The following is a 24,818-nucleotide window of genomic DNA, read 5'->3' on the forward strand; positions in this document are numbered from 1 at the left end:
CTGGGACTCGCTGGGCTTGTATCTTCCTTAAAACTGAAAAGAAAATTGACCATCAAAGTCACCAGGCATGCGTGACAAGGTGGGGTTGAGAGTTAAACTCTGTTTCAGAGCTTCTGAAAAGCCCTGACCATGTCATTTTTTGCTCCTGCTTTGCTCCTCACCCAGGTATTCTGGCAGAGAACTTGTCCTGGGCCCGCTTGCTCTGCTTGGATTTAGCAAGAGCCGTGGAGCTGTCTTCCCTCTGCCCGTCTTATACTCTGGCTTTAATTTTTCAGGGAGAAGGTAGAGCAGCTGGAGAGAATGGTCTTGGACCTGCAGCAGGACGTCCTCTCTCTGAAGAAGAAGGTGCAGCGGCTGGAATCCCTGTCCTTCCAGGAGGAGCCCCACCGGCCGCCCTGCGAGGTGGTGGAGCTCTTCAACGGCTACACCAAGGAGCAGCTCAGAGAGGCCATCCGTTTCGACCAGAAAATCAGCACAGCCTGCAAGACTCTGCTCTACAAGCTCTTCACCTCCGACTACATCCAGAGCCACTCCATCACGGGGCGGAGGGGCAACACTTTCCGGGAGGCGAAGCCCATGATGGACGAACGCTGCATCAAGATCATCCGGGTGCTGTTGAAACAGAAGTTTGGCGATCACCTCAGCGACACGGTGATCACGGAGAAGATACAGAACGTGCAGAAAGCCCTGAGGCAGAAGTTTAAGACAGAATGTCTCTGACACGGGGGGATTGGTGTCTCTGGTCGTGGTGCACCTGAGGAGCCCTCCCAGGGAAGATGTGGCTGCAGGGCTGCCCTGATTCCCCTGGAGGAACCCACCCAGCGGATCTGGGCTCTCAGCACAGCACAGCCCTTTCCCAAATGTCTGTCTGCATTAATCCGGAGGGAATTTTGCCCAGCTTGGCTAGAGTTCTGCACATCTGCGAGCACTTTACAAGCCCCTTACCCCCTGCGGTCTGCGTGCAAGCCTCAGGGTGCTGTCTGCGTGATGGTCTCCGGGACTTTTAGGTGGACACACTTAAAAGCTTGAGGGTAACAGAAGGGCAGACTCATTAAAGCAATGCCATAAAACCTGCAGAGAAGGATTATTTCTCTCTCCCCCCCCCCCCCCCCCTTTTAATGTGGTTGTATGGAAGAAGTGTTGAAGCGTTTGCACTGACGAAATCTGCTGAACAAGAGAAGAAGTCTCCCGTGGAAATTACATGACATGAATTTTCCTTTCAACACTAGATTATTTCCATGGAGAAATCCTGCACATTTTCAGGTGGGGAGGAGGGGGAGAACAAAGTTTGTCCCAGTGCAGCTACACCTTTCCACCTTTCCTTCAAAGAGCAGACATATTATGAATGCAGTCATTATAATTTAAATACAGTATTTGTATCCTAGTTAAGAAATTCCAGGTACAATCAGGGTGTTGTGTTTTTTTTCTGTATGAGAGGCTAAGGAGAAGGACTAGAAAAACATGTTTGTTTGTCGTTTCTTTTTTTTTTTTTTTTCCCTTTCTAAATAGCTTAGAGCTGGAGTTTGGGTCCATTAAAAGTATTTTTAACATTGAAAGAGTAACATGCTGGCAGCTGTCCACCTAACATAAGTGCCACAAAATACCAAACATTCCCTTTTAAATGAGGCTTCTCAGATAAGATTTTTTTAAGTTTAATTTTGAAATTATTCAGGAAAGGAAATGTCACTGGTTTTGAGTTAATCAAAACATTTGGTTTAATTCATATGTTTTGCTCTGTTTTCAAGTAATTAATTTCTTTACAATTACAGGAGAAATAATAGTGAAAAATGGATGTACTGAAAAACACAGAGCTACTTTGGAAAAGCAAAAAGAAAAGCGTGATTTTCAGAGTTTTTCTCCCTGCCCCCTTTTTTTCTAATGGAAAAACAAAACCATTAAGTAGGGTTAACACCATGCAGCATGTTGATTTTGGTGGCAGATGTGCTTGCCAATGTTTTTGGCGCTGTTTTCATCAGGTGTGTTCAACACTCATGCTGAATTACTGGAGCCAGTAACTGAAATATTCCTTCTGTTTTCCCAGTGCAAATGCCCCTCCTAACTCTCTACCATGCAGAAGTATCGGCGCTGGTCTTGTTTGTTATCAGGGAAGCGCCCAGGGGTTGCTTTGGATGGTGACTTGTCACAGGAAAGGTTGTGGAGGCATAGGTGGCTTAATTCTGCTGTGCTGGCTTTGGTGTCAGCCCCTGGGGCTTTGCAGACCTTCCCTGCAGGGTCCGTTTCCAGTTTCCCCAGCTGTGCCCTCGCAGTGGAGCACGATGGTGGGGATACTGCCTTGGACCACCTCTTCCTCCTCCAAGCCACTTCCCTGGGCACTTGTTTCGCCTTCATCCAACTTCTGGCTCTTGATCAGATCCATCACCAAGCTGCAGCCTCACAAATGTCATTTAGTGAAACATGCTGCTGCCTTCCTCCCCCAGCGAGCCCCCTCTGATGAGCTGCAGATCATTACTGCGTGAGGAGGGAGAAGCAGACTGCAGGGACGGGCTTACTGTGGCTACCGACGGCTCCTGAAACAAGTCTTTAATCAGCTCCTCTGGAAGCAGCCGAGCCAGGTGACCTTTCTGCTTGAAAGTTCCTTCGGTGGCTCCCTGGGAGGTGAACTTCACAGCCCGATGCCCTCACTGGTGTTCAGCCAGAGCTCCCCAAAAGCAGGGCTGGCAGCACGGGCTGGTGGCTGCCCCCTGACTCCGTGCAGCAGCCTCTGCACAAAGGAGCTGATGCTCAGATGGACCCTTCCAGGCAATAAACCTTGTCCTTAGCTGCTTTCAAGGGCTTTGATATGGCGGAGTGCGCTGAAGAAAGGCTACGCAGGTGGCTTTTCGTTAAACTTCATTTTTAAGGTATTTGTGAAGTGGTGGCAGCATTTGCAGGCTAATTGGGAGCACTTGCAGACACTGATGATCAAGCGGTGCCACGAGGAAGCCGATGCTCACAACTCCCTGAACTCCAGCTCCTGCTAATCGGCCTCGAGAGAGAAGATCAGAGCACAGGGATGTGACGTCCCTTCAGGGATGAAGGGGTCAGGGAAGATGGAGGAGGAGGAGGAGGGTTTATGCCAGAGCCACTTCACCTGGGGATGTTGAAAGCCTGACTCTCTGAATGACGAAGGGCAGCCTGACTGAATTGTGTTAACCTCTCACTTCTAAAAGGATCGCTGGCAGAAGCTGGACAGGTCTTTGTGTTGAGATGAATCATGTGGGTGAAACCATGGCATCCCGTTAAAAGCAAGGCTCCCCTCCTGTTCTGGGCACTATGGGGGCAGCAGGGCATGAGCAGGGAAAGCTGGGCTCAAAACGCCGGCTGGGCTTCAAGGGAATTTCACAGTTGGTGCAGAAGCAAAAAGGAATGGGATTTGTCCACCTCTGCAAAATACACGGCAGGCCTGAACTGTCCAGGTCTTGCTCCTGTCAGCAGGACACAGAGGTCCTGCTCCTCCACTGCTTGCTCCCAGAGCAAGCCCGGATGGGCATTGGCAAGGCACGAGCAGCCAGGAGAGATGCAGCTGATGGGAGCTCACAAGGGAAAAGAAGACAAACAGCCAAAACAAGAGGGAAATTCTCTGGAGCACAACCCTATTTATTTCAATTTTATCTCCTTGACGCTGCCCGGGGGATTCCAGCGTATGGCACAGGCAGATTTTAATTTGCCTGTTTCTGGGCTCATAAGAAACGCACACCGCTAAATCTCTCAATATCTGCACTGTGTGAATCCCCCAGAAAATGTAACACAGTTTATTGAGATCATGCAAACTGTGAGTATTGGTTAAAGGAATGATGTTAAAACATAACTAAATCATTTCTTGGTTTTTAATCAAGAGTTACAGAAGCTGGCTGCATTTCCAGGAGGCCCAGGCAGCTTGCTCAATGCACTTGGAAAAATCTTCTGATGCAGAATTGGAGGTGGAAGCGTTTTGTGCTCGTGGCTTCATCTGGCTTGAGATGCTTCATCACCCAGCCCAAGGAACTGGGATGTGTCTTGGGGAGAGCTCAGCTGCAGGGCCAGTGGAATACAAAATGCCAAGCCTTGGTCTTGAAGCTCTCACGTCCTAGTGGCATTCAGCACACAAATAGTGTCACAGGATTTTATTTATTTTTGTTGTTCTGGTCTGTCTTTATCTTATATGGCTTTTAAAACAAGTGAAAGACAGGAAATGCACGTAGAGCTGTGTCCCCCCAGCTATACATGTATATGACATTGGCACTTTTGAAATATTTTTCAAATCTGAAAGTCACTTTTCATCATTTTACATTTTTCTTGAAAGCATAACTGCGTGTTTTGGAGAGTGTAGCCACAAACCTGGTAGGTGTGCAAATACATCAGATTTTATAACTTTCATCTCTCTGCTTCAGTCATATATTCATTACACATGATTTTTACCAGTATTTCTCGGTCTGCAGTGCATGATTACATTATTCATCCTCATCTCTCTCTATCTCCTCCATCTATTCAGAGTCAAATGGAGCTGGGGAGATCATTATTAAAACACAGAAAGCACAGAAATAAAATTAACCATAGCACCAGTTCTCTGTGTGCTGAATACACCGAGGAAATAAAAAGGTCTTCCACTTCTAATAAAATCTGGATATGAATTACTTCATAAGAGCTTAAGTGAATTATATTCTGAGGCCAAAAAGAGCTCGGTGCCCTCCGACTGCGGGATGTCAGTTCTTGTTGCCTTGGTGTGCAGTGCATGGAAAGATGCCATAAAATCTTCAGAGCCAGGTGCCATCTTCTGCTCAGACAGCGAGCTTCAGGAGCACAGACGTCACTTCGGTCCTTGCCCAAGTGCCTGGATGGAGGAGGAAGGACCCTGCAGGGGAGCGGTGGCATCACAACCCTGTGCTTACCCCAATCCCATCCTCCCAGTGAGGATTTGGGGCATGGAAGTGGCTTCTCAGCTTCTTCCCCTCAGTGCAGGAATAAGAGGGCTGGTGGGACCGTGCTCCTGTTCGTCTTCTTTATAAAGCCCCAGCAACCCCTGGTCAATGACTTGCACCTCCTGTCCCAGCGCATCCCAATCCTCTGGCACCCTCTCGCTGCATGATGCAGCTTGGAGGCACGCTCTCCTTTAATGGTATGTTGTACTGGGTGTTGCTTTTTTTTGTTGTTTGTTTGGCAAATGGACTTAGCTGGAGGCATGGGGACTGTGTGCCTAGCTCAGAAAGGGAGAAATTAGCACCCCACAAGGCCAACGGCCGCATGGGGTTTATTGACTGCTCCTTGTAAATACAAGCGGCATAGCCCAGAGCGTCAGGTGTGTGAGGGAAGAGGAGGCTGCGGATGCAATGCACTCCTGCTAACGAATAATCGTTAAACTCTTATGATCCGAAGGAGATAGGAGTTTATTATTATTGCCATTAATTCTAGTAGTACCATGCCCAGAGATGCAGAAGGTGGAGATGGATGAGTTCGTGACCTACATATTACAGGCTAGAATTTATACCGGTAATATGAGAAAATCAATCATTTCTTAAGTGAGAAGACTGATAAAATCACTGACTTCAGTGGAGCAACATCATCGCTATTATATTTTCAATAAGTTCACTGGAAAAGTGCTGGGGAAGGGTCAAGCCCCTCTTCTGTATGTCTTAAGTGTACGAGTTTGCCCTGTTTCCAGGAGACAGGAGTGATGCTTTCATCGCAGTCCTGCATCCATGCCTTCGTTTGCAGGCAGGATTTCCCAGCAAAACCAGCTGCAAAAGGTCTTTGCACAGCATGTTTACTAATTCTTGAGCTGAACCGAGAAGTCGTTGGGTTCGCATTTTCTGGAAGCCCTGCCTTTCTGTTCAGCCTGTCCCTGCCTTCCTTGCCTCAGACTGGCATCACTGTTCTCACGACACTTCCAACGGGGCCATCAGGGTGAAAAATGAAATCAGCCAGTTTAATGAGTTGTTTTGGTAGAGGAATTTTACAGCTTATTGTAATCTTGCCATTAACTCAGCTAATTCCTATTTGTATAATATACACCGCTGGTTTAGTTTATACTCCAAGGAGTGCGCTAGGAGCTTGTGTTTTCGGAAGGGAAAACCATCCCCAAGAGACCCCGCAGCACCAGGGACAGACCTGCTTCCTGGTGCATGATTTGAAAGCTGAATGTCTGTCCTGTGTTTTTTTTTTCCCCTGTGTCGTGTACAGGCCATAACTCACCCTTTTGTCCTTGCTGGATTCAGAGGGCTGCATTTACAAGGTCACTCGGGAGCCAGAAATACAGACCTGAGCAAGGGGGGGCATTTCCAAAACACAAATCCGGGGCAGGTGCCTAGCAGCACCTGCAAAGCTCGCTCAGCACCTGGCTTTACTGTTTTGCTCCCAAATGCTCTTGAATACCCCTTGGATTTGGCAAAGTCCATATTGCTAATAGAAAAAAATGTTAATTTGCAGACTCAGATGGTTTGCCCATTTTTATCCTGAATTTGCAGCAGGTTGAGATCTGGTCCCATGCTCATTAAGCGAGCACGGAGGGTAAGGAGGAGTGGAGAAGAAACAATCAATAGGGAGCTACCTTGTTTGCAGACAGTGCCGGGGCGAAGGTTTATTTCTGACTCTGCAGAGGGAGGCTGGTGCTCGGAAGGGCTCAGCAGTAACATGAAACAGGCGCTGAGCTCAGCAGCTACCTGTGAATTTTGGTTGCGGCTCCTGAAGTGTGCTTGCAGGCCCTGTGCAAAGGCAGGTGATGCCAATGTTAGCAACGTTAAACCTCTTCACTTTAACTGATTTTGATGCCTGGTCTGAGGGAGCAATTCCAAGCTGTATCTACCCGCTGTTCTCTTTAGAAATAACCCACTAACCCTGCCTGCCCATGCGAGACCGTACCGTAAATCTGCAGTAATCTGTGGTGACAAATGGCCTGAAAAGTGGGGAAGTGGGGAACCCATGCTCTTCTGTGAGAAGAAAGATAAGTTAGTTCTTGATTAGGGAAGACAGCAAATGGAGGTATTTCCAGTGGCATGGACATTATCCTGCCGTTTCTTATTAAAATTAAATGCCTAACAGTTCCAGTTACCATAAATTAGCTACAGAATATGTTTTATCGTGTTTTGTGGTCTCTAGGGCTTACATGCCAGAAACTTGTAAAGAGAATAAATACGTAGAAGGGAAGCCTCCATTTAGGCTCATTTTGAATTTGTAATGCCTGGTTATTAAGAGTATCACATAGCAAAAAGTCACACGTGATACCCATATGGTGCAGCTCCAGCTTCAGAGAGCTCCGTCTTTATGAATAACAACATGGACAAGTGAACGGGTCCCCAGATGACAGACTGAGACATAACTGAGCACAGATATTGTTTTTTCCTTTCTGGGACTGAAAATAGGGGTGATGTTTTTGGAAAGCCACTGAAATGCTATCTCTTCCCATCGCCTTCACAGGATGCCAGTGCAAGGTCTGATTTTCATTGCTGAAGTCAGGGTGAGTTTTATTCAATACCTTCAACCTGCAGGAGTTCATCTTCAAATAAAATAAAATAAAATTATGATAACTCAATTGGATTTAGTTTATAGTCCCTGGATTTCAAACTGAAAACAACGATCCATAGGCAAAATGCAAATACGATTTTTCCTGCATAGCGAAATGAGAGAGGCTGTTGAGAGCCTCATGTTCTTTGCTCACATTAAAGCTTTGAGTGCAGAAAGTGAATTGGCCAAATTCTGCTTGAAATATGCCAGATGCTTTTGCAGGCATGTAAAGGAGATGAGTAAACCTTCCTCAGCTTGGAACATCCTCCTCCAAACCTTCATGTTTATGTGCTTAAAGCAAGGGCTAGATTTCTTCTGGCTCATCTGTGGATTTACCCTGTGTACTTGTCATTGAGCAATCCACTTCACCATGGTAAAAGAATCAAAGAGGTTTCAGCTTTTCCCCCTACCCTATCCTTCCCCGTCTTGTAATGTTAACGAGTGATAATGCTTCCAGATTTTTTCACAGGCTATTGCTGCTGAAAATTGCTTTGGTGCACTGGGACTCTTATTCACTGGGTATAACAAGAGCTTTTTACAAAGCAGAGGAAGAAAGACCAAGGAAGTGTTGTAACTAGAAATCCTATGCTGGCCTGACCTTTATCTTGTCTCAGGATCAACTTTTTACCGAGTGGCTCCTGTCCCACCTTGCCGGGCGCGTTACGGAGCAGCAGCAGAGCTCCCTCCCTTGCACAGCGCACGGTGCTACACATATCCACAAGGCAACAATTCCCATCCAAATCGAAGAGACTCTGGGAGATGGACCACAGCCAGCTTTTTGTGATTAATGAAGTTTAGATCTAGAAAATAAAATGCTGGGGAGTGTATTACCTGGGGTGAAATGAGTGGTGAAGAGAGGCTGAGGCAGCTCTGGGACCCTGTCCCTGTCGCCTCCTCGCTGCTGCTGTGAGTGCATCTGGCTCTGGGTACCGGGCGGGCTCTGTGGGATTTGGATAAACGATATTTCTTTTGAAATGGTGGTAGCTGAAGCATTAATGCAGCCAGGAGAAATGGGAAAGGCTTTCTGATGTACTGAATCATTTGTCTGTGATGAGTCTGCGACGGAGCAAACCCCTGCCTCTCCTCGAGGCTGTACCAAAGGAGCCTGACTCACAGGCGGCCGCCTTGCCCCTAAACTGGGCATCACCAAGGTCAGGAGCTGACCACCTGGACCTGTGCAGGGAGATAAGGAAGAGAACTTCTGAAATCCTCTTGCCTTTTGGTACAAAACCAAGTCCCCCATGCTCCCCCTCACTGTCCCCAATGCTTATTGCACTGACTTCATTCCCCCAGTTTTCGTAGTCCCATGGGGCACGCAGAAGAGGAGTGGATGCACCAGTGGTACGCTGGGGCCAGACTCAGACCTGAAGCATTCTTTGCAGCTGCTGTTCTCTAAGTGCTAAAAAAAAGTGCTCAAAGCAGTGAGAAGCAGAGGTCGTACGGCTGAGTGCAGACATTCCCCTTCCCAGTTTGGCACTGAGCAAATGCATTTGGCCTCTCCTGTCCTCCAGCGTCTCCCAAGGGGGCTGGCCGCAGGTGTTTCGCAGCTCTGCAAAAGCAGAACAAGAGCCATCCAGCCCGTGGGCGAGGTGTAGCGGTGCATTTGGAAGGACGGTTCAAGGCAGCTACATCCCAAACTTCGGAGGCGTTCGCTGTGCTGGGATGCAGGGCGTGGGTGGCACCAGGGATTTCTAGACTCACGGCGTACCATTTCTGAAGAGATAGGAGCTCTGGATATTAAATAGCCTGCAAGGGAACAGGAACAGCTGCAAAATGTTTTTTGTAGACCAAAGGTACAGCTCTGGCTGCGCTGAGTCTGAAAAGTCAACAAGTGGATTAAACAGTAGCATTTATCTCTTAGTGCTGAGATATCCAGCCTGGGGCTTGCCACAGAAATTGATTATGAGAGACCGTAATTGAAAGGCTATCTGATATTTCTAAATCTCACAAGATTTGGAAGCTGCAGATGGACACAGGCAGAGAGACGGTGTGTGTACACTGTGTGTGCATGTCCATCTGCCACGAACACAGCCTTCCTTGTGAACATCCACAGGTCCTCTTGTTCAAAAATTAGTAATGGTTTCCATCCAAAGGAAAGAGAAAAAAAGAAAAAAAAAAGAAAAAAAAAGAAAAAAAAAAGAAAAAAAGAAAAAAAAAAGAAAAAAAGAAAAAAAAAAAGAAAAAAAAGAAAAAAAGAAAAAAAGAAAAAAAGAAAAAAGAAAAAAAAAGAGCTTATTACTTGCAGCCAGCTGGGCAGAAGACCAATGAGGGGTGCACCCCAGTAACTGCAGAAGGAGTGGATACACATGCTGGATGTGTAAGTATGATTGGAAATATCACTGCGTAGCCATTCTTCAGGAAAAGGGCAGGGCAACAGCAAGTGCTCTCCTTTTTCATCTGCTCGGAATAGAATAGCTCAAGGTGCCAACCCTTATTTCTCAGAAACAATTTAACTTCTTTTTTCTTCGCTGGACATAAATGCGCCTGTTTTCTTTTGTTCTTTAGAAAAAAATGAGGAAACAAACCTTCACTTATTCCCACAGTTCAACTTTGATAAAACTATAGCTTAGAAAACTCTACATATTAATAGTGTGAATCACTTAAGTGAGGTACATTATGTTTTCAATTTCCATGATGCTTTTAGTGTAGGCAACTTATCAAGGACTACCGTTTAATCTGTTGTAGCAATCTTGAACATTAAAGCCAGGTTATTGCACAAAGGGATGTATTCCTTTCACTGGGGAGGTTAATATCACCCATCATTATATTTGACATTTGGGCCTGGCATATTATTTTTCATGCCGGGTCTGAACGTAGCTACCCACTCCTCACAGGAGCAGTGTTTGAAGTGGGTACATTTCAACTAGCTGCACACATCCACAAGTGTCATCCTAACAGCCTCATCACTGTAAATAAGAAAAGACAATTTAATGAACAAAATGGGGAGGGTGAATTCAGGAAATGAAATTTTCTCTAGTGGGTAAGCAAGCAAAGGGAAAAAAAAAAAAAATCATTGCTGTGCATGCCTGCAAAAGAAACACCGAGAGGGGAGTGGGTGCCACGCTGCTCGCAGGAGCATCTCCAGAACAGCATGAAGGAGAGCATCCCTGAACTAATGCTACAAAAACGCAGCTGATGTGCCTCCCCCCATTGCCTGCAGGGGTTAATTGCATAATATGGTTGCCAAAAGGGCTCAGAGGTTGCCCTCGCTGAGAAGCGGGGCCGGGGCCAGCAGCTGATGTCTGACACCGAGCAGCACTTCATGTCCTTCAAAGCCAATGGGCTCCAGCTGGCTGTCACTGGAGAGCTGCTTGAACCTGAGCCTAAAAGGACTCTTCAGAGCTGAAGATGGGAAAATCCACTTTGAATCTCGGTGCTGGCCTGGTGAAGATACTAACTCTCATTTAGGCAAAGTGTCCTTCATTCAACAGCCAAGGGACCCTGTGTCACGGACGTCAGTGACTCACCCGTGTCTCTACACGAACAGTTCTCTTTGGCTGTCGAGTCCCTTTTTGAATCCTTCTTGCTCCCTTTTGGCTTTGGCAAGTGCAGACTACTGAAGGCGAAGCTCTAGAGGCTGTTCTTGAGCACAAACAACTCGGGGACCTTGCTGCCACAAGATGTCAGCAAGATATAGAGCTGAGCAAGACCTTAGCAAAACCAGGGCCTTTCTGCTAAAAATATCAGCTCCTTGGTTCTGTCACTGGATTAGCTAACCAGTTGTGATGTGTGGAAGCAGGACCATGATGTAACCTTTGCATGTTAAAGAAAACAACAACAACAACAACAAAAAACACACCATAGTCCTATTTCTGGCTTTGTTTGTTCAGCCTTAGAGCCTTAGTTATGTCTTAATGAGCTATGAAAGCAGACCAGTGGACGGAAAAGGAAGAATAGGGCATGAGGAGACAGCAGAGCAGTTCAGGAGAATGAAAGAGTAAGTGGAATTAAATTACCACCAATTTCTGAGGCACAACAATGTACTAGTGGGTTTCATGGGGGATTCAAACAACTAATCTTGAAAAAATTCTCCTCCCCCGAAAGCCATGTCATCAAACACTATTTCCACAGTCCCTTCCTTTGATTTATTTTCAAAGCCAGGCAATAATGCTCCCGTAATCTCTTCTGCTTTCATTTTTTATCTGTTCCTAACACTGAGACGACAGTGGAGGAAAGAACACAAACAGCAACAGCAGCAGCTCTGTCCTTCATCTGGTGCAGTGCAGGCAATTTGAGACCAATGGGACCGGGCAGGACTGAAATATCAGATTGAAGCAGCCAGAGAGAGAACGAATACTCAGCTTCCAGACTCTGAGCACTGCCTGGGTAAGGAGACCAATATACAGGATCAAGGGCAACTGCCTTTTGCCGTCTGGCACAGCCCCGTGCTCCTCGGGGAAAGCACTGGGCAACAGAGGGACTCCTGCCGAGGGAGCTTCCCTTGCCTTGGACTGATCTGAGCAGAGCTGACCAAAGTACCCCTACAGAAGCAGTTTGGAATGGTTGCAAAACTCGCTGAACTCAACAGGGCTGGGACGTCAGCGCGAAATTCTCTTAGCGCTCTAAGGTATATTTTAATACAGTCATGGAGTCATAGAAAATGGGGTAGGGAGAAGGCACCAGGATGATAATCCACTCCTCCATCTACCCGTACCTGACCTCTCACTTCCGACCCTGTTTCCACAAATCTCATAAACTTGTGGACTCCGCTGTTCCCCGAGCAATCAGCTCCATTGCTTTGGTACCTGTCATACCGGGGGAGGTTTCTCCAGCACCCAATCTGAATTTCCCCTCCAGAAGCCTGAAGCTGCCGCTTCTTCCACTCACGGTGTTGGCTTTCATGCAGGAGTCTTAAGCTGGCTCCTGAGGCTTGAAGCTGCCGGATATTTTTGCAACGCCAAGCTGCCAGGTGTTGCTGGCATGGCTCAGGGGAGCTCCAGGGGTGAGTTCAGAGCACAGATAACCCTGCCTGACATTTCAGGAGTAGTTGAGTGGATTATTTTATTTTATTTTATTTTATTTTATTTTATTTTATTTTATTTTATTTTATTTTATTTTATTTTATTTTATTTTTATTATTCTATTTTTTTCATAAAACACACCGTTGGGCTACCTGCCAGTTTTCTGTCCATCAGCCCAAATTTCTACATACCCATGCTCCGATTTGACCTGTGACACAGCAGTGCTCCAAAGGAGCTGCCGATGGAGGCGAGCAGCTCCAGCCAGTGCAAGCCCCTTGTGATACGCACCTCCGGGCCCCTGTCTCTCTTCTTGTCCCCACACACACGTGCATCTGTGTTCTGACCCAACTCTCATGGGGATTGCTGTACTTATTTTTTTTTTAATGACTGCAATTTTGTTAAACATTGCCCCTGAAGAGCTCTGCACTGTTTTTTGGAGCTCTGAATACGAGTGCTCCTTGAATCTTTCCCCTAAGTGTTCCTATTGCTGTCAGGAAGGAATATTAGAAGAGTGTGTCCCTGACTTCCACTGCCTCATTTGGAGCCTGTGATTCATGTTTGATAGCATCCTGCTCCCATTACTGCCAGCTCTGCTTTCCCAGGGTTCACTCTGCAGCCTCGCACACGGCGTGCAGACTAACGAGTTCTTATGTCCCGTGGGTTTTTATCCATTATCCCCTCTCTGCCCCCTTTTTTTTCAGTGACTTGGATCCCCTTGCCCTGCCCCTCGCCACCCTGCTGACCTAGCAGAGCACGTGCTGGCTGGCCAGCAGGACGTTGCCAGCTGGGCATGCAATGGATGAGATTTTTTGTTTCGCTCCATTTGCTTCCCTTGGGCCATTGTTTTCACTGAACTTAAATGTGACACCCTTCCTTCTTTTCCTGTAGCGCTCCTTCCACACGTAACTGGATGATTTTGTAAAATGGTAGTGAAGGGAACATGGGGAGAAGGCAGACCAAGCAGCACATCTGCAGGAGCCTCATCTCCTTTGGAAACCAGGATAAAAATCCGTTTGCGAGGATGTTGAAAGCGCAGGGAGAGGATTCATCCGCAACTGATGCCACAAATAGTTCCTACCGGGGGATGCTTGTGAATGTCATTTGATTAGAGCTCGTCAGCATTGTGGGGTGGAACAGCTGGGCTTGTTAATGAAAAAGCCTTTCCTAGCAATATGCAGCTATTTCGCAAGGCAGGATTATTTGAGACAAAATAATGATTTGCGAAAAAAAAATTAAAAGATCTCTCTAACATCGCAACATCCGATTGTGTTATTAGGGAGCGAAATGTCATTTTGAAGGGACTTTTCGGAAGGAAACCGGTTATTTATAGGCGTACTTTGTAAAAAGAGGTCAGAGCAACTGTCTGGACTGAAGAGAAGCTCATTAATCCTTTCTCCCCCTTCCCTGTGCCGGGGCAAGCAGCTGCTCTCGGGCTGTGCTCAGCAGGGACCTGCAGGGCCCCTGCCCTGGCCGTGGACGAACACTGCCGTCAGTCTCCTTGTTAAGGACTGTTCCCGCAAGGAGTGAGCCCTCCAGCCTCAGAGGCAAGACTACTTTCCTAATAGGTGCTAAAATCACCGGCTGGATGATGAACGGCTTCATGTCAAACTTACTGGGAGACTCTCAGATGCTCCTGGCTCATTATCGCCGTGAGCCCCTCCTGGCTGCTGCCCTCGGAGCAGGTTTTTTTTAATTATTATTTTATTTTATTTTATTTTTATTTTCCAAGTGCTTTGGTGAGCTTTGACTCACAGGCCGAGCTCCTGAGCGGCTGTGCTCTGTTTGACTGCGCCTCCCGTATTCTGGGAAATGAGATAAACGCTGGCACAGGATTTGCATTGCTAATTAGCACGCAGTAAATGAGCTGGCATCCCGTGCAACAGGCGCCGATGACACACGCTAAGGACGCTGGCTGGTTTTTACGCGGTGCCTGCTGCAGCAGGGCAGGGATGTGTGGGACCAGTTTTATTGAGCATCTCCCCTGCACGAAGCCTGGTACTGCCCCAGCTGGCACGGAGAGGGCACGTAATGCAGCAGGACATCAGCAGCAGGACAGCCAGGCCAAAAGGTCTGCTTGCACCACGAGGGAGGAGAGCAGCTCTGACAATTCAATTAACGCAAGGATTAGGAGATAAAAACCTAGCAAGGAAAAGTTTGACAGATGGTTCTTACTAGGTAGGAGAGTAGCACAACGATTTCTTGTTCTTGGAAAATTAACACGAGCCCGTTTAATTGCCATGGGAGAGCTGAGGGTGAGCGTGTGCCTGGGTGCTTGGATCTTCACATCGCCTTTATTTTCAGCTGTTCAGACCAGTATCACTTTGAACTGTTTCTTGTACAAACAAGAGGGAAATCAACAATAAGTCCTTCACCATGAAGTAGAGAAACATTATTCTTCTCTCAGGCTTGTTTATAAGTCACCATATACTATGTCTGCAAAAGCAAACACTGGTCCACCTGTGTGATCACTAAATAATATTAAGCTCATATAAAATACAAGGCTTTCTCCATGGACTCAAAGTACTTGCTGAGAAGCCCAAGGATACTGTGAATTAACCGAAGAAGTGAAAGACTGAACTTTTTTTTTTTCTTTCAATGTTTCTTTTTGGAAATCCCCCAGATTGAAGCCCTGTCACTCATTATTCAAGCCATCTGCGTCCCAGAGCTGATAACGAAGGGCAGGCTCTCTAGCTCCAGCCTACAGTTCTGCTGGTTAGCATTTGCTGGCTAATCAGAGCTGCTTTGCTTAGGAAAATATGCGTAGCCACATGCAAGGCTGGCCATGATGTGCTTTGCTCTAGCTGCTTTGGTCCCATACCTGCATTTTTGCCCATAAGTGTGTGTGTGTGTTGTTGCATACGTGTGCCAAGCTGCCGGCCAGCTGCAAGCAGCTGTGAAACCTGCACTGCAAACCTTCAGGCACTTTTCCCCGGGGCCTTCCCTTCCCTAACCCTGAAGGTTTAGGTGTTTGCTCCTCTGCCACGTGAGATGTTCCCTGTGCCAGGAAGGCAGGAGGAACAGCAGGGTGAGGTGAGAAAAAGAAACCGAAGATGTTTGTGTGGATGGTTTTGTTTTAAATCCCATTTTATGTCTCCTCTTTTCCTCTGAGGCCCCGTACAGTCTGTAAGGAAACGAGGGCAGCTACGTCCCAACATCTCTCTGGGTGGTGATGCCTGCAGGCTCGAGCCCCGGGCTGTGCAATGCTCCATCCCCAGCTTTCCCACCCTAAGCTGCCCAGGAAATTTGGAGCCCCAAAATCTGCAGAGGGAGGAAGCACAGGGCTCGTTTGGGATTACAGGGTCAGAGGAGCTTTGGAGCAGTGCAACCCTTTAAGGACGCTGAAGCACCGTGCTTCTAGAAGCCAGGAGATATTTCAGTCTCATCACGCTGGTTCAAGAACGTTATTTGTTGGCGATGACAGCTTTGTTTTACACGAGGGAGCATTATTGAATGCATCTGACAAATTCAGGCAGGAGAGCCCTCCGAGGCATTACACCCAGGAAGAAGGGCTGATGCGGCTTTTTTCCTCTTGTGCTGTTCCTAATCCCGCCAAGACCTGGGAAAGATAGACAACAAAACATTGGCTGTCTACAGTGAAGTGACATGATTAGAGGAAGCTGGAAGTGGAACCTCCTCGTGTGTCGATATTTGACTCCAGGTACTGCAGGGGCGGCATCGATCGCGCGGCGTTTCGGCTGTGATGCATCGGCGCTTCAAAGCGCCAGGCTCCCTCCATAGCTCAGGCTCCAAGCAGATGCTGGCAGGTGATTATAAATCCACGCTGAGACGGGAAAAACAATCTTCGGGGACAGCTTCAGAGCTGACGCTGAGAATGTCGCAAACGTTACGAAATAATTCAAAGTCTGTCAAAGTGGGGCTGTGCTCTCAGATCAAGTTAAGGAACACGTGGGCTGAGTTTGTGAGACTCTCTAGTACTTCTTGCGGATCGTGGATTCACAGTTAATCTTTACGTAGCTGCACTTTCCTTTAGTTTTCAGTAAAAAAGAAGAACAACAGACTTTAAGAAACTTGACAAAAACAAGCGTTTCACCATACGTTTAATCTATAGGCGTGGGAGTTCTGGGATGACCACATTGAGTGAATTGGATGGAGCTTTTGATTACCTAACAAAAATGGGCAGAGAGATCTAACAAGGGATTCCCACAGCAGATCCTGCATCTCTCCTTGCACAGGGAAGGAGCTGGGACGTGGAGGTGGCTGCAGGGACACTGCAGCCTGTTTGTTCCTGCCCTGCTCTATGTCCCCATGGTTTGCTTGTCTTCGTTGGCAGCTTTGTGTCCTCCCAGGCAGGAGGGGGATGCTCCTGCAGGAACGCTGTGCCCATGCGGGATCGCAGGAGACAGAGCCAGTCACTGGTAGAAAGGAGCAGAGCATGTTTGCAGTTTTGGAGAAGTAATTGTTCTTTAAAAATAAATGCACGTGTAGGATCTCGGTTCTTGCAGAACCTCAAACCCCTGTTTGCACGATCATAGTCCCAGGATAGTTTTGGATGAGGTTTCTGAACCAGGATGAGTTTGTCACAGGGAAATAGTCCTCAGCAGGGTGAGCTAAGTGGCTTAAGCAGCTCAGAGGGGCAAAATATTCCTGGTCCTGGGAAAGAGGAAAAAAAAAATAAAAAAAGAAGCTGCTTTTAACCTACTGTTGCTTTCAGGATCCTCTTCTGAGACATTTACCTTCCAAAAAAAGAAACCGGTTTATCTAAGTTCGTTTTGCAGCTTGTTTTCAGTACGTGAATGTTTTCATGATAGGCAGAGGTAGTTCAGCAACAGTTCATGCCAAACTGTTCTTTTCCTTAGAAAGGAAATAAAGAAGTGAGAAATCCTTGCTAAGGTACAAGCCAACTTCAACTTGTTGTTCTGAGACTTTTGGAAAATGTTCTATCAATTATAATAAATATTTTAAGCAGAATTTTCTCCATTTTTTAAAGTATTTTCAAATTAAGAAAAATTCTTTTTAAAGAACAGCAGCAGTTTTGAATGGGGAGAAAACAGCAGCCAGTATACTCCCTGCTTCCTATGCTGCCTTCAGTGCGGAGGGGAAGTGATGACGCGCCAGTAACACCTTTCTTCTTGCTACTTGGAAAATTGCATTTTGCCAGACGTGCCACAGTGTGCATTGCATTGCAATGAGGGGGGCAGGCAGCTAGCCAGCTCTGCAGCTGGCTCAATAGCAACACGCAATAAATCTTATAGTAGTAAAGGGATCAACATTTTCCACCTGTGCTTCTTATTTATTTATTTTTGTGTTCATTTTATTAGGGAAACGAATTATTTGATTACATAGTTTTGTAGAGATAGCCTTCTTTGGAGAATTTGAGAATTTTATTAGAAATTTAGGGGTTTATTTCTCTTGGTATGATCCCCCCTTCCTGCCATACGTGTACCAGTTCTCCCCAGGGCCTCACCATCAGCTCTTGTCAGGTAGAGGAGCTAGGATATCGTGTGAGTGTATATATATATATTTTTTTCTTACTCCAGTGTAAATCTGGACATATCCTTTAGGAATAATGCCCTTCCTTCATGTACACACATTGCTTCTGCCGTTTCACATGCCTGTTTGCAGCACCACTAACAAGTGCTGAGATTTAGTTGAGGATTAGTTGAGTACTTCAGCCCAAGAGGCTGGAGCACGGCAGCCTTTGCGCTGTCTGTGGCTGGAGTTTTGTTGGTTAGAGCTCATCAGGAACTGCTGTCCTCCTCCTCATTCATTCTCTCTTGCTCATCATGAAAAAGAGCAGTGTGTTCATTTCTAATGTTAATCTGTGGATACAACCCCCCCGGCCGGCTCAGCACAGGGAGCTGCAATCAACGTTGCGGGTAATGAGGACGTCTCGCCAAAAGGAAGAAGTGTCAGCTGCTTGAACTGCCTGACTCGGGCAGGGAGGAGAAACCAAAGGCAGTCATTAAAAGGAAAAGAAATCTCATCTTGGCACCGCTAGCACAGGGATGGCTGATCCACCCCTTGTGTCCAGCTGAGCCTGGGGGCATGCAGAGGGGCTGCTGAGCTGAGGGATTGCAAGGGGTGAGCTATGGCAAACTCGATTCAGATGACAGAAACCATGGACCCTGCTTCCATGGCTGCTCTGATCCACCTGAAAAGAATCCCTCCTGAGCATACGGCCTCGGTGAGAGCCCCCAGCTGGGTGATGCCAGAGAGCCAGGACCTGGACCAGGGCCTGGCAGCCAGCAGCAGAAGTGGTTCGCAGATGCCAAAAATAGTTTGCAGAAGCTAAAACTAAACGTAGCTTGTATTTTCCGGTTCAGTTCCTCCTTTGTTCGGAAGATGTCAGGAATATGTTAACATCAGTTGGGCACCCAGACACAAATACAGCGCTTTGTTATTAATAATAGACTGGCAGACAGACTCGAACAATCCTCAGGTGTCTTTTTACCAACCCCAGACTGCTGGTCTGTACATGATACTGCTAAGCCCTTCAGGTAAAGGAACATAAACGAGTTGCGTTTTAAATTTGAGTTTCTTTCCGTACTCAGCCTGCTGGAAGAACATCACCCCTGGGACTGCTGCTGGGTGAATAGCACCTGGGATCTGCTGCGGCAACAGGGGATGCTGAGGGATGGGGCAGGTCCCTGGGAAGGTGAGGGGCTGCTGCCTGGGTGCTCTGGTCTCACGTAGGGGTGAAATCGGCTTCTGTGCTCACCGTGACACCAAGTTTATTCCTCCACATGTCCCCTCTTTCCTGTCCTTGCTCAACATGCACTCGGCAGCCCCACAGGAGCAGCGCAGACCTCGGAGAGGACCCGGACCATCCTGAGCAATGCATCTCCAGCAGAGCCCCTCCGTGCTCCAGCTGTGAGCCCCCCACCTCCCGACCATACCCACCTGCACCAAAAGACATTCCAAGAGGCGTCTTTCTTGGGTGAATCACCCCCCGTCAGCATTGCCTTTTTTAACCGCCTCGGTCCTCCAGCCAGGGACGGCACCCGCCTAATTTTAGCCCCGTGAGTCACAGCACAGCTTCTGAGAGGGAAATATTTATCGTCTTGGAGCGGTGTAAGCGCCTGCTCCACACACCCCAAGCACCGGCGCGTCTGCTTCTGCTCCAGCTTCGTTGGTGGTGTCAGTGTAAACACATGGACAGCTTTGGACTTGTGAGGAAAGGCTTTTAGCAGCACGCATGGCCACGGCCAGCGGCTGCTAATTAAAACGCACAGAAGGACCGGCTGCTAAGGGAGTGCCAAGTGAAACACTTCTGTAGCAGGTTTTCCCCTTTTTCTTTCTAAATACAGAAAAAAATAAGAGGGGGGTTCTTGAACCTCTTCATTTTAAGCTTGCGTTATTTGCTTAAAAGCCTGTCAAAATCAAGGGGAACAAATAATAATTTTTATGTTCAGCTATATGATTTTTCCCTTTAAATTGAAGCATTGTTTTAAATGGTTTCAACCATCAAAGCTTATCTAGCAGAGATTTAAATTCAAAACAAGTTTAAGAAAGATAAAGAACCATTTAGCTTGTTTACATCTCAGTTGTCTTTGTGAGAGTCAGTGTGAATGAAGGGGAGCGATACATTTGGGTATCAGCGGTGGTAGAGAACAGAAGACAAGAATTTGAGACTAAAAATCAACAAGTGTTTGCATAGGTCTGATATTTTGTTTGGTAGGAATCCTCTGTTCAAAATACTCGAGGAGGCCAAGACATTACAAAAATAATGAAAAAGAGGAGTCCTGCACAAACCTAATCTTGTAGGTACCTTCTGCATGAGTAGGCACCTAAAGGTCACAGGCAAGGGTCGCTGTGCCAGAGCGAATGAAAAAGCTCATTTGGGATTTCAATTTGCAACAGTGGCTGGATTTCTTCTCAGTTAGAAGAAAGCATTTTACACAGCAATGAACCTTGCTCTTTCCTCGGGTTTCCAAAATGAGTTCATGAGTCTTCAATAAGGAAAACAGTGTGAGTCACTAACACATAATATTTGCTGATGAGTCTCCATCGTGGACTGAGCGAACAGGGAGGTGATAAGGCTCAGTCTTAGCGCTCCTCCTGCCCGCTGCTTGAGGAGGTGGCAACAAGGACCTTGGAAAAAGCCTCTTAAATCTGATTCGCGACCAACAGGTTGATAAGATCTGCTACAGGTTGTTTTGTGCTGGTTGCTGAAATGCCATTTCCTCGGCCCCAGAGGAGGAATTTGCTCCGTGGGGAGCTGCGTTGTCAACCCAGCAGCATTGCGAGGTTTCTCCCAAAAGCTCCCTGAGGAGGTTTTACAGCTTGTCCCTAGGGATTTCCAACCATAGGGGATGTTCCCCATGTCGTTCTAGCCAGAAGCAGCATGATGCTCATATTTCTATTTGAATTTCCTTGTGGCTGTGCGGTCAAGGAAGTCTTTTGGGAACACACCACAGCTCCTGTCCCCAAACACCCCTGGATGGGATCTGGGGAGGGAGCTGGGAGCAGCTGCAGAAACCCAGTTATGAGACTCCGCATTTGTGCAGTTTATTACTAAGTTTATAACTAAGATGCAACATCCACACACATTCAGATGTCGAGATGCACAGGACTGGCTGCAATATTTACAGCATAAGCAAAATATGCAACAGCACTGGTGTTTATGCAAGTACGTTAACGAAGATAAGCAGAATACAACTTGCAGTGAGCGATATCACCAACATGTGTTTATGCTGCAGTGAAACCCCAGCGAACATCTCCTGCCACTCTAAAGTGAAGGCTTTAAATGGGGCAGAGGAGATTATTCCCTGCAGATGGTTGTACTTTATCACAAGGAAGCTGAAAAGGAGAATGGTGCTCAGCCACAGCAGCCTGCAATGAGCAGGGGAATCTGCAGCACAGAGCTGGGGAAAGAAAATAAGCCTGGTTCAGTTGCAGGTGATTAATGAATTAACACCCCTTGCCCTCCTCCTCCCCAGTCTACAAATAGCAAAGGCCAGGGAAGGAGCAAAGGTGCTTCTGGAAGGGCTGGAGGGGGTGAAGGTAAAGGTAATTATTTAGCAAATTTTTTGGCCAGGCCTTGTTTAAGTGAGTAAAAGCTGGGTTCTGAAGGAATGGAGTTTTTTTTTTTGTTATTATTTTTCTATTTAGAAGTATTTAAGCCATCAGTAAGCTCTCAAAAAGCCTGGGAGAGCAGGGAAGGTGCAGCCTTTTGCTCTTGTATGTGGTGGCAGGGTGTTATTGTGCAATCAGGTAACGTTTTAAAGGGTTACTTGGTGTTAAAAGCCCAGAATCTGTGGGTTGTCTTTTTTGCTGGGTGAAGAAATGCTTTCTGAGCTGCAGCCCTGGACTGGTATAGACAAAGCCATGTGCTTGCATCTCGAGTTGGGTTGGGGAAGTTTACCTCCTCTTGCCTGATCCATTTTCCTACATAAAGAAAGCTCACTGGGGCCCATTCATCCTGGTGGAGAGAAGTGTGAGAGTGCCCCCTTTTCCTTAGGGTTTCTCTGGAATTCAGCGTCTGATCAGCTAACCAAAGTGCCCTTGAAGTGAGCAGGGATTTGCAGGGATTTGGGTCTCCGCGGCCTGTTTGCGCAACACTTGTTACAGGGCAGTGTGTTCAAATATGCTCTTGGCCTTGGTTCTGTTGATGCTGGCTAATGCTTGGTATCTTCCCAGGGGTTGTCCAGATGCAAGGGAAGTAAGCTGGAAAAGTTTTTCACACAGAAGTTCATAGAAAATTATTCACTATATTTTTTTTTCTCAGTATAAAAGTCTTTGATTCCTAAACTTTAATTTGATGGATGTGTGCATTGTTCCAGCAGTGGAAATGCTTAATTCTCTTAAATTCTCTCATTTCTCTAAACAATCCTCCTGTGTCTTATGCATTTTCTAAAAGCCTCCACTTCAGCAGCCTTTCCAAACAGCTCAGTGAATGTGTCAGAACTCCTTACAAGCTGTAAAGCAGGTGATGGAGATTACAAGGACAATTTCACCCATCACTGAAACATGCTTGGTTCGGGGATGGAAAGCAGCATCCCTCTAGCTGTGCACCACCAGGGCACCTCCAGCTGCATGGGATGCAGAGCATTAATACAAATACAATTTGGGGGCTGAGAGAGATGTGAGCAAGGTAGGAGGGGAGGCAAGTAAGTGGACTGGAAGCTGGCCAGGAGCCTGGGTACCAATGCTACATGGAGCCCCTAGGGAAGCAGGGCAACCCCATTTACTTGCTATGGAAACCAGCAGCTGGATTTTGGGGATGAGCAGGGCAGCTACACCCGAAAACGCGACACCAGGTGATGTGTGGCTAGCCAGGAAGCCCAGAGATACAGTTCCAAGGCTCCTTGCATTCAGACAGCAGATTTCAGCTCCCTCTGAGCTGAGCAGGGACCTGGAGGACCATCCTGCACAGGAGAAACTAATTAATCCACCAGGCTGAAATCCCTGTTGTAAAACACTTCTCCACCTGGGCATATTTCTTGTAGAGCCTTTGAGCAGCCTAAGGATGATGGAAACTGGGGAGCAAAATGAGGGGGTGGGGAAAAGAACAGTGTTTTTGTGGTAAAACTCAATGCAGATGCTGCATAGGAGTCAAGAGAGATAAAACAAGCAAACATTAGGTGCCATGGGAGGGAAGGGAGAAGTGAGCATTTTTCTAATCCCTGAATTTGACAGCTAGTTTATATGAAATAAGCTCCGAAGGCTCCTGCCTTCCCCAAGGTATTTTCTTTCTAAATAGATCTATAGATACACTAATTAGCCAAAGGAGAAGTACAGGAGTTAATCCCTAATCATGTAAATGTGTTGTTTCAATTAATTAATGCACGTGGCACTTGTGCTCTAGTGATAGGCACCCTAAGGAAAGGCAGACATGAATGAGAATAATCATATTTAACAGTCTGCTCCCATTTATTCCTCCAAACATGAACGATGTCAGACCTTCCCATAATCTTTCTCCATAATTCATTGTTGCTCGGCAGTGCTGGGTTGTAAATTAGCCGGAATCACAGGCTGGAAATGATAGTTTTGCAAAACAACAACAACAACAAGTGTTTACTTGATGGATTGGCGAAGGGACACAAACAAGGGAGAAGGGAAGCACTGGATCTGTGTTGGCTCTCACCCCTTGCCTGGGGGTCTCTTTCCCCTGGGATGGGGACCAGCACCATGTGGCTGGGTGCAGGCAGGGGCTGGGTGCCTGCTCTTTGGGCACTGTGCAGGGCGATGGCTTGAGCAAGCAGGGAGACTGGGAAGAGGAAAACAAGTCACCGAAGTGTATTTGCAGCCATTAAAAAACTCTTCCCTTAATAAGGGCATCACTGACCTCCTTAACAGCTGCCCAAACTGTGTTTGCAGCCTCATGCAAGCACAGTAAAAGAAAGATTCAATTTCTCTTTTTTTTTTTTAAACTAAATGCTAGCATTTTAGCTCAGACAGTCGCTGTGAAGGATAATAAACAGGCTCTGTTTACATAAACCTGAGGGGACTGCAATGTCCTTTCCATGCCATTTCTCAGAACTGGAAGCACCAGAGCACAATTAAAAGCTACTTTGTTAAGGAAAAGCACAAGAGGGGCTTGGACCCGAGCAGGAGAGGCTGCTCGTGGTGTGGGGAGAGGTGCGTGGATGAGCCCTGCCCCGTCGAAAGGGGCTCGTGGGCAACTTCTGCATCCTCAGCTCAAGCTGTGTTTCCTATCAGCAAGATAAAAATACCTACAAATGGTACAACGGAGCATCTGTGCAGCAAGTAATTACCTCTTGGACCGGGCTAAGGCTGCTTTTATTAAAAGGCAGTGCGCTGCCAGGTTTGTCTGAGGACTCTTTGGAGGGCTGGGATGTTTGCAGAGATGTTCCTGCATGTTTTCTGAGACCAGCAGCAAACACGCCTTTATTGCTGCCTGTCTCGTTGGCCTTCAGAGCCCCGAGGTGGGGGGTGATGCTCAGGACGGAGGATGCACGTGTGGCACCGAGGTACAGGAGCCAAAGCCCTTGAGATGATGCCTGAGCAGCTGAGGTTTGTGGGCTTTTGAGGTACATTTGGTTTTTTGGCTGCTGTATATCTGGCTGCAGCCTTGACATTGCACTGCCAGAAAGATGATAAATGTATCTGTTAAATACCATTTTTGGGAAACTTTGGAAATACACTGCTGGGGTGTTATCCTGGCTGGGAGCAAGCACACTTGGAGCTCTTTGGCCCTGTGAACCACATTCCTCTCTCATAAATCACAATTTGATTTTTGAACCTCTTTTCCCTATCTTTCCCGGGGCACTTGCACTGTGTTTTCCCCCAGGGCCGTCTCCTTCTCTTAGAAAGCAGCTAAACCAATCTCTTCACAAGTCGACCAGGGTTTCTCAGCATTTCTGTGGCTGATGAAGAGGAAGGGTCGGCAAATCGAGCCAAGCATCACAGAAAGCTCTGCTGTCCCGCGAGCTCTGCCCGCAGCATCATGGTGCAAAT

At 47.0% G+C, this 24,818-nt stretch overlaps 1 protein-coding gene across 4 annotated transcripts in view; it reads left to right on the forward strand.

Moving 5' to 3' along the window:
• The window catches only part of LOC308178829 (uncharacterized protein), a 65,706-nt gene that overhangs the window by 31,957 nt on the left and 8,931 nt on the right, over positions 1 to 24,818 (forward strand). For 3 of the 4 annotated variants that reach the window (XM_080557954.1, XM_080557955.1, XM_080557956.1), the window contains one exon: positions 276 to 21,296. In XM_080557954.1, the coding sequence (XP_080414080.1) occupies positions 276 to 720 (445 nt within the window). In that variant the 3' untranslated portion in view covers positions 721 to 21,296. The remainder of the gene's footprint in view (positions 1 to 275; positions 21,297 to 24,818) is intronic. The other variant, XM_080557953.1, reaches the window with a different exon arrangement.

Source organism: Anser brachyrhynchus (assembly GCF_964034855.1).
Source record: "Anser brachyrhynchus genome assembly, chromosome: 16".
In the NCBI taxonomy this organism is placed as follows: domain Eukaryota; kingdom Metazoa; phylum Chordata; class Aves; order Anseriformes; family Anatidae; genus Anser; species Anser brachyrhynchus.